The sequence below is a fragment of the Oryctolagus cuniculus genome, chromosome 2 (genome assembly GCF_964237555.1).
Source record: "Oryctolagus cuniculus chromosome 2, mOryCun1.1, whole genome shotgun sequence".
NCBI lineage: Eukaryota > Metazoa > Chordata > Mammalia > Lagomorpha > Leporidae > Oryctolagus > Oryctolagus cuniculus.
In genome coordinates, this window is record NC_091433.1 from 20,293,027 (window position 1) to 20,313,959 (window position 20,933).

The 20,933-nt window shown below is 44.8% G+C and overlaps 1 protein-coding gene, 1 long non-coding RNA gene and 1 pseudogene across 3 annotated transcripts in view; 1 reads left to right on the plus strand and 2 right to left on the minus strand.

Annotated features, from left to right (window-relative positions):
• The window catches only part of SEPSECS (Sep (O-phosphoserine) tRNA:Sec (selenocysteine) tRNA synthase), a 35,635-nt gene extending 28,289 nt beyond the window's left edge, over positions 1-7,346 (minus strand). Inside the window, exons 1-5 of one of the 2 annotated variants that reach the window (XM_051842347.2) lie at positions 6,641-7,346; positions 6,239-6,393; positions 3,993-4,111; positions 2,596-2,754; positions 1,070-1,223 (exon numbers count right to left, since the gene is read on the minus strand). In XM_051842347.2, coding sequence (XP_051698307.2) covers positions 1,070-1,223; positions 2,596-2,754; positions 3,993-4,111; positions 6,239-6,327 — 521 coding nt within the window. In that variant the 5' untranslated portion in view covers positions 6,328-6,393; positions 6,641-7,346. The remainder of the gene's footprint in view (positions 1-1,069; positions 1,224-2,595; positions 2,755-3,992; positions 4,112-6,238; positions 6,394-6,640) is intronic. The other variant, XM_008274685.4, reaches the window with a different exon arrangement.
• Positions 7,347-7,363: 17 nt separating this feature from the next.
• LOC108178911 (uncharacterized) lies at positions 7,364-8,370 on the plus strand. The gene is made up of 2 exons (XR_011386203.1): positions 7,364-7,763; positions 8,147-8,370. It is a non-coding gene; the product is annotated as an uncharacterized lncRNA (long non-coding RNA).
• A 10,515-nt stretch (positions 8,371-18,885) lies between these two features.
• Positions 18,886-20,471, minus strand: LOC100345220 (tubulin alpha-1A chain-like; annotated as a pseudogene).
• Positions 20,472-20,933: the final 462 nt, after the last annotated feature.

Genomic DNA, 20,933 nt, shown 5'->3' on the forward strand with positions numbered 1-20,933 from the left:
AACAAAAATGAAACTATTCTCAAGGATAAATAATACAATGAATAAATAATACAGCTAATAAACATCCATGCCATTTTAGATAATTTATTAACACATTTCAATTTTTCTAGATATCAAGAATATCAATGAAGAAATAATATAGATGTTTATTTAACATTTCAATACAAATATGAAATGATCAGTAAGCACACGCAATGTAATCTTACAACAGAATTCACAAGCTCATGAAAATAGCAAGGTAAATTTTCAAGAGCATGGTTTTAAGATCATCTCTTAAGATCTGCCTGTAAGATTATAAAAGTTAACATGCATTCATTACTGCCAAATAATGTGATTCCATAAAAACCGAAGTATAACTTGATGCTACATCTAGTCAATATACTTCTGACAAATTACTAGCACTTTTGCTCAAAATGTTAAAATGAAACAAGCAAAATTGCCTTCAAAAATAGAAACCTACATTACCAGACCTGAGCCTAATTTTCAGAATAAAAATTTATGGCTATCCTTTAGAAAACATTTACATTTGTCCATTTTGCTTTTATCTGTTAAATATCTGTATTATTTCCAAAATGTAGGCAACCACTGTACATACCTAAGTGGAGACCTGAGTTAATCTTACTAAAAAATTTCAAAGGAAAGTAATATAATCCTAAATATAATATAATCCTAAAATTTTCCACTTAAAATCTGTTAATCCTGATAATTCCTATAAATAAAAACTAACTCTAAGATCAAAGTAGAGATTGTGATGAAAACAAATAAATCCAGCATTTAGCTCAGGAAAGAAAGTTCTGTTTTAAATGAGGGGAAAAAATCCAAGAGATCAGAAACAGGATAAAGAACAAAACAGACACTGCATCCACTCACGTGACAAAGTGGTCTCCGCGCCTACGAGTTCTTTCTGTGTTTTCTGGATCAAGCTGTTACTTTCCCAAGCCACTATACTAACTCTCCACAAGGTCGGCCTATTCCCTCAGGACAGTCCAACTGTCTGCTTGTCACCAAATGTCACTTAAGCATTCTTGTACACACACCTAAAGGAGGTTAATGTTTGGGAATCATTTACCTGTCGGGAACCCTTGGCGCAAAACAGGATGTAGTAGAATGAACACACAGAACGCAATCAGGCCCAAGTTCCTGGATTTTAGCCTCCACTGCTTTCAGGTCTGTGCGCAGCTCGTCACCTTCCAAAACATTCTCTATCACCACGGGCTCAAAACCTACCCAAGTCAACGAGAAATCAAAATGTTAGTGGACACTAAAATAAGGGAAAATCTTGAAACTTGAAGAAGCAGTGCTATTCTGCAAACAAACTCAATAATAATTTTGGTTGATGAGCCTTCCCCTTGTAACAAAAACCTGGCTCTATTCTTAAATTAATCAAAGGCAGGTCAAAATTATGCAAAAAACAACTAGCCAACTAAAACCACAAATCTAGTTAACATTTTGATATGACAAGAACAATTCTGGGGTCCAGGATTGTGGCATAGTAGTTTAAGTTAACATAAGCTCCCATACAGGTGCCAGTTCAGGTCCCAGCTGCTCTACTTGATACAGTTCCCTGCTAATGAGCATGGGAGAGCAGTGGATGATGGCCCAAGTGCTCGGGCCCTGAATTCATATAGGAGACCTGGATAAATCTCCCAGCTTCAGCCTGGCCCAGCGCTGGCCATTGCAAACATTTGGGGAGTGAACCAGCGGATGGAAGGTGTCGCTCTCTTTAACTCTGCCTTTCAAATAAATAAATAAATCTTAAAAAAAAAAAAAAAAATTCTAGGAGTGGGCATATGGCCTAGCAGTTAAGATGCCACTTCGGACACCCACATTCCGGTGCCTGCACATCTGCCACCCACGTGGGAGACCTGGACTAAGCTCCTGGCTCTTAGATTTGGCCTGGCCCAGCTGTAGCCGCTGCAGGCACCTGGGGAGTGAACTAGTGGCTGGGAGATCTGTCACTTTGCCTCTCAAATACATTAACTAAATTTTTTTAAAAATTTCTTTTAACTCTGGAGAGGCCAACAAATGTTAAAAAAAAAAAAAGATATCTACAGAAATAATAACACAGACATTGATGACAGAAAGAATCACTTAGTCCAGTTCAACTTCAGGCTACAAAAAGTAAATCTGCTCATTCTCTGGCAATAACTCAATTTTAAAGGTCATTTTACTTTGTAGATAAGACATAAATAATAATATAATTCAAATATTGAAACACATCTCCATAACTTAATGTTTTACCTCTAAAGTACAACGTAATGCATTTCACCAGCCAGGAGTTCACTGACTCAGCTCAGAGCACAAGAGTCTTCTATAATTTAAACGTAAAATTGTTTTCAAATTTTCAACTTAACCTGCATGTAATCAAACCTTCCGTACAAATTACTACATAGCATTTAATAAATAATTAAGTATCCACAAATTAAATGTTATATAAAGCAATGTATACACTAAATGTTGCTATATACGTTTTGCCACAGGTTTTCAAAAAATAAGGGACATAGTCAATTTTCACTTATCTCCTCGTATATAAAAGGTCTAAGATCTTGTAACTGCGATCTTAAAACACTACATATGTCACTTCTCTTCGTTTACCTGCAGTGATCATGGATTTAAAGCACGACTTCTGGTCTATCCGTGGCCATATGATATACTTTGCCTTTGGTCTTTTATGTCGTAAGGTTAAGAAGCACAGGGTTAGACTCATACCCGTTGCCATAGGAACTACAAAGCAGTTGGCCACCGAATGGACACCTACAAACAGGAAGCAAAACATAAATAAATTCCCCCATTCAAAACCAGCATCCTCCCAGGAGAAATGACTTATTTCTTCTATCAAGTATTAAAAATTATAGCCGCTAGCGCTTCCTTTCCTGTTCTTGATCTCAGGAAGCTCACTGATTTTCTTATTCTAAAGGACTTCTTATTCCTGTGTCTTTTCAAAAGCTACTCAGGAGGGACAGTCACTGAGGCAGAGCAGGTTCGGTGGTTACTTGAGATGCCCACATGTGCTATCAGAGTGCTTGAAACTGAGTCCCTCCTCCACTTCCAATCCAGCTTCCGACAACGTGCCTGGGAGGCAGGATACAGTGGCCCAAGTACTTGGGTTCCTGCTACTCACACGAGAGACCCAGGCGGAGTTTCTGGCTCTTGGCTCCAGCCCGGCCTGCCCTGGACAGAAGCTATCTCTCTTTGTCTCGTCTTTTTTTTTTTTTTTTTTTTTTTTTTGAATAACAAGATTTATTTATTTGAAAGAGTTACAGAGACACCACAGAGTGAGAGAGAGAGCTTCCACCCGCTGGTTCACCTATCAAGTGGCCACAACACCTAGAGCTAAGCCAGGCCAAAGCCAGGAGCCAGAAGCTTCATCCAGGTCTCCCACATGGATGGAGGGGCCCAAGCACTTGGGGCATCCTCCCCTGCATTTCCCAGGCCATTAGAAAGAAGCTAGATAGGAAATGGAGCAGTTGGGACACAAACCGGTGCCCACCAGTTCTGCCTGCTACGCCACAACGCCAATCCTGCTGTCTCTTCTTCTGTCATTCTGCCTTTCAAGTAAATTTTTTTAATCTTTAAAAAAAAAGGGGGGTGGTGGTGCAGGGCAGCACAGCAGGTTAAGCCGCACTTGCAGCGGAGTGCCAGTTCAAGCCCTGGCTGCTTTTCTCCCCATCCAGCTCCCTACTAACGCACCTGGGAAGGCAGCAGAGGATGGCCCAAGTGCTTGGATCCCTGCCACCCAAGGAGGAGACCAGGATGGAGTTCATGGCTCCTAGCTTTGCCCCGGCCCACACTGGTTCTAACGGTCATTTCAGGAGTGAACCAGCAGGTGAAAAATCTACCTCTCCTCTGTCACCCTGCCTTTGAAATAAATAAATACATAATTTTTTTTCAAAAGCCACTCATTCTTTTTGTAAAGAGACATCGGTAAAAGAAATTAGGTAAAGGTGTGTAGTCTGGTCAGTGAGAAGTTTCATGATTAACACAGTACCTACCAGCCAGCTTCATGATATCCAGGACCAAAGAATTGGTAATTTTGTTCAAAAGGCTAGAGCCTGCAGCTTTTGGTTGCACAGCAGCAATATCTCCAGATCGTCCAATTCCATGAATGAACCTAAAGCAAAGAACGGGCCAAAGCCAGAGAAACACATTCGGTGTTCTAAGCGATCCAACGTACACATATGGAAATATAGCAACAACAACAAAACACCAAAAGCAGTAACTGACTATTAGATTTCATAAACTATTTTTATTTATTTATTTATTTATTTGACAGGCAGAGTGGACAGTGAGAGAGAGAGAGACAAAGAGAAAGGTCTTCCTTTGCCGTTGGTTCACCCTCCAATGGCCGCCATGGCCAGCGCATGGCGCTGATCCGAAGCCAGGAGCCAAGTGCTTCTCCTGGTCTCCCATGCAGGTGCAGGGCCCAAGCACTTGGGCCATCCTCCACTGCCCTCCCGGGCCACAGCAGAGAGCTGGCCTGGAAGAGGGGCAACCAGGACAGAATCCAGTGCCCCGACCGGGACTAGAACACGGTGTGCCGGTGCCGCAAGGCGGAGGATTAGCCTATTGAGCCACGGCGCCGGTCATATTTCATAAACTACGGCACTGTGCCATAGTGGGCTAAGCCTCCACCTGTGGCGCTGGCATCCCATATGGGTGCCGGATCAAGTCCCGGCTGCTCCTCTTCCGATCCAGCTCTCTGCTATGGTCTGGGAAAGCAGCTGAAGATGGCCCAAGTACTTGGGCCCCTGCACCCACATGGGAGACCAGGCTTTGGATCAGCTCAGCTCCAGCAGCTGCGGCCATCTAGGGAGCGAACCAGTGGATGGAAAACCTTTCTCTCATCTCTCCCTCTCTCTGTAACTCTCTCTCAAATAAATAAATAAAATCTTTAAAAAAAATTACTGTGCAAATCTACTCTCTTCATGCTGGATGACATTATACACTATATAGATACCTCTGACTACTCCTTTAAAAAGGCCCTTTTGTAACTTGATTAGCCAAACAGCATTAATACTAAGTATGATTATTCTCGAACACTAGTGTCATGCTTCCTTACCACCAAAACCTTACACAAGGCGTTATTTTTACAAATATTAGCCATCTTTTCCGCACATTAATCATGAAAATTTCACTCAAGTTCTACATTCATTATTATTAGTTCTACACACATTATCATTAGTTTTTGTTTTTTTTTTTTTTATGTCTTTTATTTGAAAGGCAGAGTGACAGAGAGGAAGAAGGAGAGATCTTTCACTCACTAGTTCATTCCCCAAATGACCACAACAGCCAGGGCCAGACCAGGCCAAAGCCAGGAGAGGGAACTCCATCCAGGACTCTCACATGGGTGGCGGAAACCCAAGTATTTGGGCCACACTCCGCTGCCTCCCAGGTGTATTAACTGACCTGCAAGTGTAGAGCTGGGACTTGAATGGCATTGCCACATGGGGTGTCCCCAGCAGCAGCCTAACCCACTGCACCACAACAGCCACCCCTATTATTAGTTTTGATTGCAATGGTTTTCACGGAGATAAAATTCCACTGTGCCCAGAAGAATGTCGTCATGATTTAAAACCACAGAACTTAGGACTTCTTAAGAAATATCTATCTCTCTACCTCTCTCTCTAGAAAGACAGAGATTCTATCTCTAGAGAGACAGACAGAGATTTATCTACCTATTTGTATATTTATCTATCTATCTATATATTTCACAGAAAGGTTGCAGTCAAAGAAATACTCCTAAATGATCACATTTGGAACCACAATCCATTGAGTGGTTATCAGAATTGATGAAAAGCTTTCTCCCATAATGCAAAAGCAAAAAATGACTGTAACACACCTTTTCCTACACCCACTGCGACAGAGAGGTACTTATAAAATTGGGTTCAATTCAGACGCAACAATGTTTTAGCGTTCTAAGTAAAACCATTCTCCGACAGAACCTGAGAAAACATACAACCTTAACGTGTTTTAAACTCTTACATCCCAATGGGTTGGTCAGGTGTCACACCCTCAACAGAGCGTACAGCCTGAGCTGGTCACAGCCAGAACCCGACACGGGGACCACCGAATACCAGAATTTCTGCTCTCCTGGTTTTGAAAAGCACCTGCTCAGATAAAGTGTTTTGCACCCCCCTTTGCACAGGAAAGAAGCGGTTACAGCTTGTAACTTAACGGGATGAATACCGCCACCAGTTTATAAAAAGGAATTCGCGCGAGCCCGCTTCAAGCAATATACCTGTAGTGGCGGCGAGCAACTAAGGCAGAGGCCACTCTCCCCTCCCTTTCTCCCACACCGCAATTGCCCAAGAAATTGTTGCTGTCCATGATTGCGAGTTCATGTAGAAAGAGTTCGACTGTACTTTCATCCCAACCATCCTCTGGACACTTGCCCTTGGGGAGAGGAAAGAAAAAAAAAAAGCTTATAATTATATAACAGAATCAACGATCCCTAAAATCCCACTTCAAAGAATTTCCAACTATTCTGCCATGCCCCTTGCTCTCCAGATGTTAAGACACGAATTCCGCGCTATGAAGAAAACTTCCAAGAGGTTATCCACAGGCGGCCAGAAGTGACGCGTGCATGCAAGGTTTACTAAGATTTTAAAATTGCAGCCGGTTACAGTAACTGAGAACACACCCGATCCTCAATGAAGCGTCTTCAAGCCAAAGACGGGGGGTCGTCAGACTCGAGTGAAATTAAGTCAAGGACCGCGGGCCGGGGCGAGCCCCGCGGGGGTCGGGTGCAGGCGCCCTGGCTGGAGCCGGCACACCGTGGCTGGCAAACACCAGGTGTGCCACGAGTCCCCGGGGTGGCGAAAGGAGGCAGGGCGACCTTTGCCCTCCCCGCAAACAAAGTGAGCTACCCGGACTCTCACTTCTGCAAGCCCAGGGCAGAAAAAGCGTGGCTCCAAACCCCGACCCCACACACACCCTCTAGGAACACGCTCTGCGTTCCGCTGGCTTTGGCCACGCCGCGACGGACGCCAGGGCCAAGTGAGGCAGCCGGCAGCGGAGCCGGACCCAGCACCCCCGCAGGAGGCGCGGCGCTGGGGAGCGGACCGACCCCTCGGTACCTTCTCCAGAAGCAGCCGTATGCGGTGCTCGTGCGAGCGCCGGGCCTCACAGCCCTGCCGCACGTAAGCCGGCGACACCAGCCGCTCGCTCGCCGCGAAGCTCTCGCGGTTCATGGCCTCGGGGCAACTGCGGCGGGGACTCGGAAGAACCAGTCCCACAAGCCAGACCCGAGACGGAACCAGAATGCAGCTCGCCCCCTGGACGGTACGGCAGGGCCCTAGGACCAAAAAAAAAAACCAACAACAAAAAGCACGCCTCGCTGTGCACATGCGCGAACCCCCGGGCCGCAGAGGGAGTGTTTGAGCATGCGCGGGAGAGTCCGCGCGGTCGGGCGGCGGGCGAGCGGCGGGCGAAAGCGCTGAGCTGAAGTTCGCCCCGCCTGGCTGCCTCTGCTTGGCCTGGCAAACCCCAGGGCTCGAGGCTGAGGAAGATGACGGCTGCTAGGAAGGACTTTGCCCCCTGCACCCCGGAGCTGAGGTTAGAGCGCAATTGCGCGGGCCGCTCTGAAGAAAGACTTTGCTATAGCGCTCCGTGTTTCAGTCCCGTTGGATGGTTGAGAGCTGCGCCCCGATTCCAGAACCTTCCATGTGCACCTTCCCTTCTGTTAACGACGCCCTGGGAAATGGCAGTGACTACAGAGGTTCTCCCGGTGACACCACCCACCACCCGAACATGACAAACGCAAGGTAAACTCTACAGGACGGGCCTTGGTTTTGCTGCCGTGTCCGCCAAGAGGCTAACACGGTGCCCAGAAAACAGCCGGTGCGGGGGAAGATAGTAAAACTGAGTAAATGTAGGACTGAGCATTGCACAACCTAGCAGTAAGTGCTGGAGGAACAGAATTAAAAGGGCAGGGTCCCTGCCTGCAGTTTCCTTGCGGCCTTCTCCTGAGGTGAGCCTAAAGCCGTTCTTGACATCGCGGTCACCCAAGGGCGTGTTCGAACCTACAAGCATTGTCTGCACTCAGTTACAAGAGCTGGTTGTTAGGGGCCGGGCTGTGGCGTAGCGGGTAAAGCCACTGCCTATTTGGGCGCTGGTTCAAGGCCAGGCTGCTCCACTTCCGATCCAGCTCTCTGCTGTGGCCTGGGAAAGCAGTAGAAGATGGCCCAAGTCCTTGGGCCCCTGCACCCGCGTGGGAGACCTGGAAGAAGCTCCTGGCTTCAGATCAGCTCAGCTCTGGCTGTTGTAGCCAACTGGAGAGTGAACCAGTGGATGGAAGACCTCTCTCTCTCTCTCTCCTCTCTCTGTGTAACTCTGACTTTCAAATAAATAAATAAACCTTAAAAAAAAAAAGAGTCTCATGTTGGTAGGTTGGATTTACCTATAGTAAATAGAAAAGTATAGTATAGAATAGAAATAATAGTATAGAAAGCAGCAAATGCTACAAGTCACAACTGGATGCCAGGATTATTTCCTAAAGTTCCTGGAGACTGTGTCCATAGTCCGTTGTGTCTGTCCTAGATAGCCTTTGCCTTCTCTATTATATTTAATCTGTGACCCAGATAAAGGTCTCCACACTATACCTGACGCTATATACCTGACATGGCCTTAAAAGTTTACTGATACAGAAAAGTAATTGGGATGGAGCCTGGAAAGTAGACATAGCCTACCAAACTGTTAGCCAAGCACCCACTCTGAACACAGAGCAAAGGAAGGGAGCAGAGCAGTAGTTGAAAGCTTCACGGGCAAAGGTTTTCTTCCATCCTGCACCAGGTCTCATGCTACTCCAGGCTCACCAATAAGGAATCCAAATGGGTGAGGATATTTTTCAGGGTCTTAGAACAATCTGGATTTTTCCCTTGATTCCCTGTAGGATGCAGGCCAAATAGTGTCTAGGCATCAATTCCTCCGAAAGCCATTTTGTTTCACAGCCATGTGTCTTTGCTCTGCCTTTTGCCATGTGCCCTTGACCACCTGTACAATAGTACCATTGAGTCCTCACGTGGGGCAGATAGCAGAACAGCAGTCATGCCCCAGGAGTTTGCTGAAACCCTACCTGTTTTTCCCAGTTGCTCAAACAGCTTGTGAAAGATCTGGTTTTCCCTTGTGAATCAGTTCTAACAGAATACACAGAGGATCTCACCTTATTCATATTCTAAGAAGGCTTGTGAGGTGAGCATTTGGCCTTGCGATCAAGATGCCAGTTGGAATGTCCACATTCCATACTAGAGTGCCTGGATTGGATTCCTGGCTCTGTCTCCCAGTTCCTGCTTCCTGCTAGTGCAGGTCCTGGGAGGCAGCAGGTGATGGCCCAGGTAGTTGGGTTCCTCTCCTCCTACCCACACGGGAGACCTGGGTTTGCTTCCCAGTTCCCAGCTTCAGCCCAGCCAAGTCCTAGCCATTGTGGGCATGTGGGGAGTGAACGAGCAAGTGAAGATCTCGTGCTCGCTCTCCTGCTCTCTCTCGGCCCTTCCCTTTTCTCCCTCTTTCCCTCCCTCCTTCCTTCTGTCTCCGTCTCTTGAATTAAAAAAATTGATAAATTTAAAACTTTATAAAGCAGGTTTGCACAAAGAACTCCATTTACTTACTCCCAGCCTTAGCAGAAAGATATGTAAACTTTCAGCAGACTAATTACAGCTTTTCCAAGGCACGTTTTGTCACTTAGGATGTGCCCCATCTAAGGAGGAAAACACTGTCCGGATAGACCAAGACTATCCAAAGTCACCGTAGACCTCTCACGAGATGACAGTTGGCAGGCTTCTAGATTTGGATATTGCAGGAAGTTTGTCTGGGATTGCAACATCTCGTTGTGAGTAGACTAACAGACCTTCTCTTCTGGGGACCCAGACACAGAACAGGCCACCGTTAACCTGCAGCTTGCTCTTCAGCAGCTTCCTTCGTTGGGCATCTCCAACCACAGAAATCCTCTTGTTTATTTGTGCATGAGTAATCTGGAAAGCCCTTGAGGTTTTAACTTCATAGGAACAATAAAGAAAAAGGAAGGAAGGAAGGAAGGAAGGGAGGGAGAGAGCAAGAGAGAGAGAGAGGGAAAGCAAGCCCATGGCTGGGGCAGGCATTTGGCCTTTCAGTGGACACCTGCACCCTGTACTGGAGTGGCTTGGTGGTAGTCCCAGCTCTGCCTCCCAGTTCCAGCTCCCTGCCAATGCAGACCTTGGGAGGCTGCAGGGATGGTTCAACCTCTTGCATCTCTGCCACCAGCATGGGAGACCTGGATTGAGTTCCCAGCTCCCGCCTTTGACCTAACCCATCCCAACCCAGACTTTGCAAGCATCTGAGGAGTGAATCAGTAGATATGAGATATATTCTCTCTCTTCTTCCTCCTCTCAAAAACAAAATATCCAAGGCTTACAATATATAACCTCACCCTAGACCTGGTTGCAAAAATGTAGCCCACTTCTCTTGCGACAACAGCTGCTGTAAAACAAACAAGCAAAGACTTGTCAATGCCTCTGCTACACTAATTCTGAGTTATTTAGTTGATCTCAAAGTCTCACACGGTGAAAACACAACTCTTCTCAGATAGTGAATTAACCTCTAGTGATATTACTCTCTGCCGCTCAAATTACTATTTGCTACTGCAGCGTCCTGAATCCTGACACTCCTCTCCTGCTATTAGAAATGAGGTTTTATGATTATCTTTTCTCAGCTAGAAATTGTACTTCATTCGGCTCTACTAGAGAATCCCACTGAGAACCTTGACCTAATATTATTTGTTGATGACTTGTATCCCCAAATTGAAACTGGAGATGATAAAGTCGGATACGCTCTCATAGTCCTTTAGAATGTAGTCCTTTACCAGAGACAGTCAGCCCGACTGCGGGATGTATTGCACTGCCTACAGCCTGTCAGGTAGCCAAGAGCAGATGGAAAACATAGATTCAGACAGCGAGTATGCTTTTAGATTAGCACAGACTTACAGATACGTTGTGGGGAAAGCAGGTTTTTCATCTCTGCTGAAGCCTCTATCAAAACTGGACAACAAATTAAAGAACTTTTGAGATGAACTCCCATTTCTTAGATTGGTGATCATTATAAAGGAAAAGACCTATGCCAAAGGGGGTGACGCGGAGGCTAGAAGAAATATTCTAACAAGCGCGTCCTGCCAAACCAGCAGCCTTAACCAACGATGAGCCTTGGCCATCTGTGCTCCTTGTGAAACCCTCACTTCATGGGCCTCTGCAACTGCTGAAAGAGATGATTATGGGGGCCGGGCCGGCACTCTGACGTAGCAGGTAAAGCTGCCTCCTGTACTGCCAGCATCCCGTATGGATGCTGGTTCAAGTCCCAGCTGCTCCTCTTCCGATCCAGCTCTCTGCTCTGGCCTGGGAAAGCAATAGTAGCAAGTTTTTGGGCCCCTGTACCCACGTGGGGGACCTGGAAGAAGCTCCTGGCTCCTGGCTTCGGATTAGCGCAGCTCCGGCCGTTTCAGCCAGTTGAGGAGTGAACAAGTAGATGGAAGACCTTGCTCTCTCTCTCTGCCTCTCCTCTCTCTGTGTAGCTCTTTCAAATAAATAAATAAATAAATAAATCTTTAAAAAAAGAGATGATTATGAAGTATCACTGTTTAGCTTACGACTTTGGAGAGGAAGAATGGGAAAATTCTGGTTGTTCCCTTCATTCAGTGAATCTTTGAAACTCCCAAGACAGTCCTTGGGTGGCATCAGACGACTTCCAGTACAAATTACACTTCTCCTTGAAACTACTCATCGCGGCCCAGACAAATTAGTTGCTTAAATCAACATAAGTTGGTAAACTACAAAACTACAGCAGGGGTTATTTGGGGTCGTCTGTTACCTGTCAACAGCACAATCCTGGAAAGTCCATAGAAGTGGGACATGGCCCAGAACCAAACCTTCCACAGCTGTTCTTAATATCTTCAACTGATTTTTCAAAATACATTTTAGTCTCTTTACATCTGTTTACAGAGTGCTCTGCAGTGTTTCCTTGCCAAAAAGCTACAGCCCTCACAGTCTCTAAAAGCTGCTTGATTTTATGTTTCCAGCCTGGGTCAGAACAACTTTTATATCGTGACCAAGGCACATACTTTATGGAAAATCTTATTTTTTAAAAAGATTTATGTATTTGAAAGGTAGACTTACAAAGACAGAGGAAGAAACAGAGAGAGAAATCTTCCATTTGCTGGTTCACTCCTCAAATGGCCAAAATAGCCAATGCTGGCCAGGTTAAAGCCAGCAGCCAGGAGCTTCTTCCAGGTCTCCCACATGGTTGCAGGGACCAAGTACTTGGGCCATCCTTCCCTGCTTTCCCAGGTGCACTAGCAGGGAGCTGGATTGGAAGTGGAGCAGCTGGGACTCAAATGGACCCATAAGGGATGCTGGCATTGCAGGCAGTGGCTTGACCTGCTACGCCACAACACCCGCCTTTTATGGAAAGTCTTTAAGGTATTATCCTTTACTCACAACTACATTGTTCTCACTACCCACAATCTTTTGGAGAGGTTGAAAGAACCAATGATATCTTTAAATTAAAATTAGCAAAGCTTTCAAAAATTCCCCCCCCCACACACACACTTTTTAAAGATTGATTTATTTATTTAGGCAGAGAGAGGTCTTCCATCCACTGGCTCACTCCCCAAATGGCTGCAATGGCTGGAACTCAGCTGGTCAAAGCCAGGAGCCTTGAGCTTCTACTCAGTCTCCCATGTGGGTAGCAAGGGCCCAAGCACTTGCATCATCTTCCACTGCTTTCACAGGCCAAAGGTAGGGAGCTAGAGTGGAAGTGAAGCAGCCGGGACTCCCAGTGCCCATATGGGATGCCGGTGCTGCAGGTAGACACACTGCAATGCTGGCCCCTTCCGAAATTCTAGAGCTTCTTAGCCAAAGTTGCTACTCTGATTAGCCTTTATGACCACCTGGTTCGTTCTCATGGCAACACACATGTTAGCCCCCTACAAATTGGTCACTGGAAGGCCCATGTATTTAGAGATTTCACCTCTGATAATAGACTCTATCCTACTGCACGTAGACACAACAAAATGTTACAAGTGATGCCTGTACTGTGAGTGGTCCTGTCCCCAAGGTCATTATGCTGTTACTCCACAACCTCTTCCTAAACAGCTTCTGCATGATCTTCAACAAGAACATTTCATCTGCTGGAAATGTCTTAAAGAAAATGTCCTTGAACCTCATTTGAAGGAATCTTATCTAGCACAATTGATAGCAAATATAACAGTGAACCTTCAGGGATTCCATCTTTGGGTTCACATTTAACAACTGGAGAAGCAATTATGAAATCTATACAGTTGAAAGGATGATCCAGTCAGTACTCCGAAGTGAGGCTTCTCAAAGCTCCTCCAATCTGCAGAAGCTGAAGCTGACCCAAAACCTTCAGAACAAGCTGACTACCTGAAATAGTGGACAGCTCCCTCCCGACACATGAGACCTGGATCTCTGTGTGGTTTGTGCTTTTTTTTTTTTTTTTTTAAGCCTTCTTGCTTATCATCCTTCTTGTTGTCATTTTATTAGACCTCTGGCTTTTATCCTCCCATAAGGACCTTTTCTCTTTTATTCTACCCTTGTATAATTGCTAGGCTACAACATCTTCATTCTAATGTCATTCTTAGGTGATCCCAAACAATAGCCTTTTCCATCTTACTGACTGCTGGTTATGCCGTCCATTACCAAGCCCCATAACAAAAATCTCTGAACAGCTCCAATCCCATTAAATAAGACCATAGGGAATTACAGCTGATGATGTTTCCACTTGCAATTACATGGGCAAGTGATCCTAAATGAATCAACCTGTGATTTTGCTAGTGCTCCTCTCTGCGTGAAAAGGAACCCATTATTATTATAATATATTGACCAGACTCCGGATTTTTAAATTTGCATTAAAAAACCTTAGTAGGGTGATGGGCCAAATACTTGCTACATGGAAGAACTAACTTGAGATCCAAATATGTATCCCAGTTAATATAAAGCCTTGGTTCCAACTTACTGTTATGAATAACTCCTTTTTTCCTGTTCTCCCATATGCCCCTACCAGATAAAACTTTCTTTGTGGCCAGGACATTTAGTCCTATTTGCCTCAAACTAACACTTTATGCAGTTTAAGAATAGTATTCCAAGTCAACGCACAGAGATTTTAATGCTATAAATCATCAAGAGTAAAAATCCTGACTCACGTGTAAGTTCCAAAACTGAAGCACCCATAATTATTCAGGTACTCTCCTGTTGCTGATTCCTTGTTTGTCTGTGTTCCCTGTGGTGAGAAGAATCCCATAGAAAAGACTGTACAAAACTTACCATTAACGCAAGCAAGAGTTATTGATGATGCTACTCCTGCACTAAATGGAACACATACCAGTGGCAGTTCTTTAGCATGATCAGAGATGGACAGTCTCATTGCTCTGGGTTTCTTGTTAGTGACAATGTCATCTGTGCCAGTGCTAAAATGTCTTGTTATACTCAGAGCAATTAAACAAGGGAGGTAGAGGGGCCGGCACTGTGGCCTAGTAGGCTACACCTCTGCCTGCAGCACCAGCATCCCATATGAGCGCCGGTTCATGTCCCAACTGCTCTTCTGATCCAGCTCTCTGCTATGGCCTGGGAAAGCAGTGGGGGATGGCCCAAGTCCTTGGGCCCCTGCACCCGCATAGGAGACCCAGAAGAATCTCCTGGCTCCTGGCTTCAGATTGGCCCAGCTCCAGCCATTGCAGCCACTTGGGGAGTGTACCAGCAGATGGAAGACTTTTCTGTCTGTCTCTCCCTCTGTCTGTAACTCTACCTCTCAAAAAAAATAAATAAAATCTTAAAAAAAAAAAAAAAAAGAGGGAAGGAGGTAAAAACAGGCTACTGACAACCTTAAGGAAAAAGCTGCTTGAACAATGACCTAGTTGATCTTCACGGCCCATGAGATTTGTTCCCTTGACCTGGATTGGACAACTAGGTTCCTAGTTCGGAAGCATCTTAAAGGATCTACTCCACTACTTTTTCTTCTTTTTGTCATAATTGTCACAATGCTGGTCCTTTGCGTTCTATGTGGCGTCTCATATTCTGTGCAATCATTCTCTCATCAGATTATTATCATGATGACCAATCTCAACAAGATCAGAAGATCTCTGCAATTGAGTGTCCGCCAAACATAAGTGATGGTGAGTGACTATTCTCATAGCAAGTTCTGAATAATATCCTCTGTTCTCATTGGGGTGGTCCTCATTTATTTCTGGACCTTCATAAGGTTAAAAGTACCCAAAGGCAAAAATGCACTGTGTGTACAACTAGAGGGATCACTTTTTAGTATATTGAGAGAAGCTACAAGAGAAACCAATCAATGTAAATCCATTAACATGGTATGCATAAATCCCTGTTTATAGTACTAAGGCTAAGGTGTCAGGTACTAAAAAGTACAAGACATATCTTTCCTTCAAGACCATATTATTTACTTGTAAAACAAAGCATAAACATTAAAAGATAGCTAATAGTACAAGCTAACTTAAGATCCACAAAGAAATCCATGTGACATCTGACCTCAAATTATAAAAATGGCTTCATGGAATAAGGACATCTAAGTCAAAACTTTGGGGATTAGCTCAGTAGAGATAAGAGAAAATCAGCACTTCAAAGGAGGAAATGATATGAGTTTGGTGATATGAGTTTAGCTCGGAATAAGGAAAAAGATACATTTCACAAATATTTGAATCTGGCTGGTTTGTCTTAAATCATAGAGGGATAAGCTAAAAAGTAGAGTCGGAGCTCCACATCAGAAGGTTCCTTGGCAGTTTAAGGAATCTGGCTGGTTTTCAGTGGGGATTGTGTTTCCCGGGAGGTTGCCCTACCATTCCCCCATGGCTGTCCTCCAGTCAGGCAGGCTACTGGAATCGCCAAGTACTGCATTGCACCCTCACATCTGAATTAACAGAGAGCTATTGAAGGATGGAGAAAACTGTCCAGTTAAAGAAACTACCCAATAAAACATGGAAGTTTTTTGTTACAAAAAAAAAAGTTGGAACTGTAGAAGCAAGTATTACAGAGTAAGAATGTGGGATACAGTGGAAGCCAGAGAGAATGAAATAAGAACAGAAATAAACAACTACCAATTTAGAATTCTGTATGTAGGGACACATCTTTCACAAATGAAGAAAACATGTTTCCAAGGATTAGACTATGAAAAGGTATGTGCTGTAGTCTGACAGCACATAGTTGGTGTACCCCTAGAATTTAGACTTTGAAACCTAGCTCCCAACGCAACAGTAGCAAGATGTGGGGCCTATAGAAAGGAATTAACTAGTAGGCATCTTTTCCTCAGAAATGGGATTAGTAACATTATAAGAGGTTGCTATGTGAGGACACAGCAGGAAGTCACGTCTATAAAGAGCAAGTGCTCAGTAGCCAACAGATGCACTGGCTCTTTGATCTTGGATTGAGGAGCCTCCAGAACTGTGAGAATGAGTCTATATTGTTTATAAACCACCCAGGCTAAGGCAGTTTGTTAGAGCAGCCTGGATGGACTAAGAGAGTAGGTAGGAGGCCTAAAATTAAGGCTCAGTGTTAACTAGTACCTTGATATCTGGAGGAATCAGGACCTCAAATGGCCTAAACACAAGTTCTTCATCTCACTCTGCTCCAGCAAATAAAGTCAAAATAGTTGTACTAGGAAACAATGATTAGCCTAGATTTTTAAAGTCAGAAATAATTGTAGACAGTTTACCAAGGATTATGTAAACAAAATACTACAGAAATGTAAAAAGTTAAAAGTAAAAAATGGAAAAAAAGAAATCTTGTATAGATTATTAATTTTAGACAAAATAGACTTTAAAACAAATGACAATACTTATAATACATGAAGAATACTTAATAGTGATAAAAGCTTCAATTCACCAGGAAGATACAATTCTGAATTTGTATACATGTAATAACACAGCTTCAAAATACATAAAGCTAAAACTGAAAGAAAAAAACTGATGAATCCCCAGTCATAATGGGATAGTATAAGACACATTTTGTAAACTGATAGAGAAAATTGATGGAAAACAATCAATAAGGCTATAGGAACACCACATTTAGGAAGCTTGACCTAACGTACACCCACAGAACAACCGCAGAGCACGCGTTGTCTGCAAGCTCACACAGACCATTTACCAGAAAGGACTACATGCTGGGTCATAAAAGAAGCCCCAACAATTGTAGCCCTGTGCACCTCTGACACAACACAACTAAGCTGGGCGTCAACACAAAAACCAGCCTGATGTAGAAACTGAGCAGTGTTCTAAGTAACACATAGATCAAAGGAAATATAGTAGAAATTATAAAGTCTTTTGAACAGAATTTTAATAAAAATCCCACACATCAAGACTTATGAGAAACATCGAAAATCATGCTCAGGGGCACACAAATATGTTTAAAAGTACAAAACAGAAAAAGGAAAAATGACATAATCTCTTTTGAGCTAAGATTTAATCTCAACAGTTAGTAAGAGAACAGAGACTCAACCCGCCAAAAATAGAAGAAATTAAATAATTAGGACCAGAAATTAGGGAAATAGAAAATGCTTTAGTCCATCCCAGGGCTGCTATAACAAGATACCACAAACTGACAGGTTTAGAAACAGCAGTAAGCTGTTGAGCCCGGTCCTGGGTCTGAGAAACCCAAGGTCAAGGCCCAGGCAGATTCAGTGTCTGATGAGGACATTGAATGATGGTGGACCGTAGACAGATGGCCTTCTTCTCTCCGTACCCTCACTTGGAAGAAGGGGCAAGAGGCCTCTCTAAATACTAACCCCATTCATTAGAGCTCTACCCTGGTGACCTAGTCATAGAGTGAAATGAGAGCAGTCCCAGAGTACCTGGGTTCCCTCTAATCATCCGAATAGGAGCTGCTGCCCTGGCTGTGTGCCAGGCACTGTTTTCTTTCTTTTTTTTTTTTTTAACTTTTATTTAATGAATATAAATTTCCAAAGTACGGCTTATGGATTACAATGGCTTCCCCCCCATAACGCCCCTCCCACCCGCAACCCACCCCTTTCCCACTCCCTCTCCCCTTCCATTCACATCAAGATTCATTTTCGATTCTCTTTATATACAGAAGATCAGTTTAGCATACATTAAGTAAAGATTTCAACAGTTTGCTCCCACACAGAAACATAAAGTGAAAAATAATAGATGATTTTTTAAATGATGATGAAATCAGATCAGACCTATTGTCATGTTTAATCCCAGTGAGAGTCAAGTTGGGAATTGATAATTTCTTTTTTTTTTTCACAGAAGATCAGTTTAGTGTACATTAAGTAAAGATTTCAACAGTTTGCACCCCCCTAGAAACACAAAGTGAAATATACTGTTTGAGTACTTGTTATAGCATTAAGCCTCAATGTACAGCACATTAAGGACAGAGATCCTACATGAGGAGTAAGTGCACAGTGACTCCTGTTGTTGACTTAACAAATTGACACTCCTGTTACCCCATAATTTCTTTATCCAGTCTACCGTTGATGGGCATTTAGGTTGGTTCCAGGTTTTGGCTATTGTGAATTGTGCTGCAATAAACATTAGGGTGCAGACCGCTTTTTTGTTTGCCAATTTAAATTCCTTTGGGTAAATTCCAAGGAGTGGGATGGCTGGGTCTAATGGTAGGTTATATTCAGGTTTGTGAGGAATCTCCAGACTGAATTCCATAGTGGCTTGACCAGTTTGCATTCCCACCAACAGTGGGTTAGTGTCCCCTTTTCCCCACATCCTCGCCAGCATCTGTTGTTGGTAGATTTCTGTATGTGAGCCAATCTAACCGGGGTGAGGTGAAACCTCATTGTGGTTTTGATTTGCATTTCCCTGATGCCAGGCACTGTTTTCAATGGCCCCACTTCCTAATCCCGACACATTGAGAGTTAGAATTTCTTTTTCTTTCTTTTTTTTTTTTTTTTTTATTTAAGACAGGGAATACTTTATTCAAAACCCATCAGAGAAATGAACCGCTTGGGTCCCCAACAAAGCATTCATGTTTCAAAGCATAACTCAGTAATTGTATATGAGAGCATATGCTGCTACATACAAATTAACTGATCAGACCCCAATTTACACTGTTTAAAACAGAAAAAGCTTCCCTGTAAAAGCAGCACCTTTGCTTTTAGTATTTCTCTCCTTCCTCCTCACCCTCACCTTCAACAGAATCCACACCAACCTCCTCGTAATCCTTCTCCAGGGCAGCCATGCCCTCATGAGCTTCAGAAAACTCTCCCTCCTCCATGCCCTCCCCCACGTACCAGTGAACAAAGACACGCTTGGCATACATCAGGTCAAACTTGTGGTCCAGGTGAGCTCAGGCCTCGGCCACGGCTGTGGTGTTGCTCAGCATGCACACAGCTCGCTGCACCTTGGCCAGGTCTCCACCAGGCACCACCATGGGAGGCTGGTAGTTAATGCCAACCATGAAGCCAGTGGGGCACCAATCCACAAACTGGATGGTACGTTTGGTCTTGATGGTAGCAGTGGCAGCATTGACATCTTTGGGAACCACATCACCACGGTACAGCAGGCAGCAAGCCATGTATTTACCGTGGCGAGGGTCACATTTCACCATCTGGTTGGCCGGCTCAAAGCAGGCATTGGTGATTTCTGCTACAGAAAGCTGCTCGTGGTAGGCTTTCTCAGCAGAGCGTATGTGGCCAGAGGGAAGTGGATGCGGGGGTAGGGCACCAGGTTGGTCTGGAATTCTGTCAGATCAACATTCAGGGCTCCATCAAACCGCAGGGAAGCTGTGATAGAGGATACAATTTGACCTATCAACCTATTCAGGTTAGTGTAGGTGGGGCGCTCGATATCGAGGTTTCTACGACAGATGTCATAATGGCCTCGTTGTCTACCATGAAGGCACAATCAGAGTGCTCCAGGGTGGTGTGGGTGGTGAGGATGGAGTTGTAGGGCTCCATCCACCACAGCTGTGGAAACCTGGGGGGCTGGGTAGATGGAGAACTCCAGTTTGGACTTCTTGCTGTAATCGACAAAGAGGCGTTCCATCAGCAGGGAGGTGAACCCAGAACCAGTTCCCCCACCAAAGCTGTGGAAAACCAAGAAGCCCTGCAGGCCCGTGCACTGGTCAGCCAGCTTGCGAATTCGGTCCAGGATGAGGTCAATGATCTCCTTGCCAATGGTTTAGTGCCTGCGGACATAGTTATTGCCAGCATCTCTCTTGCCCGTGATGAGCTACTCCGGGTGGAAGAGCTGGCAGTAGGTGCCAGTGCGAACTTCATCAATGACCGTGGGCTCCAGGTCTACAAACACGGCCCTGGGCACGTGCTTGCCAGCGCCCGTCTCACTGAAGAAGGTGTTGAAGGAGTCGTCTCCTCCCCCAATGGTCTTGTCACTTGGCATCTGGCCATCGGGCTGGATGCCGTGTTCCAGGCAATAGAGCTCCCAGCAGGCATTGCGATCTGGACACGAGCCTGGCAATGGAGATGTGGCTGGAGATGCACTCACGCATGGTTGCTGCTGCTCACGGAGGCCGAGAGGGAAGCTGCTGCTTCTTACAGCACGACTCTTAGGCGGTAGATGTAAGAGAACCTCGAGAGTTAGAATTTCAACATGTGAACTGCAGGAGGCGGGGGGTGGGGTGGGGTGCAAATGCTCCCTCTATAGTATAGAACAGAGAGGGGTTGAGCATAACCAATAGTGCACTCTAGAAAATGCTGAGAGTGAGGTGAGAAGGAGCGTCCAATCCCAGAAGCCATGGAAACCCACTAAGTGGGAAGTGGGGCAGGGGCATAGAAATGGCAGTGAGTAGACAGAGAAAGGGGGCCAGATTTTCAGTGGAGGTTTTGAAGCGAAATGCTCTGCACTCTGGAATAAAGTCCATCGTCCATCTCCCTGTGAAGTACTTAGTAGTCTTTCCTTGCTAATCCACCATGTGCTTGGCACTGTTTGGAACGCCTCAAAATCCCAAACC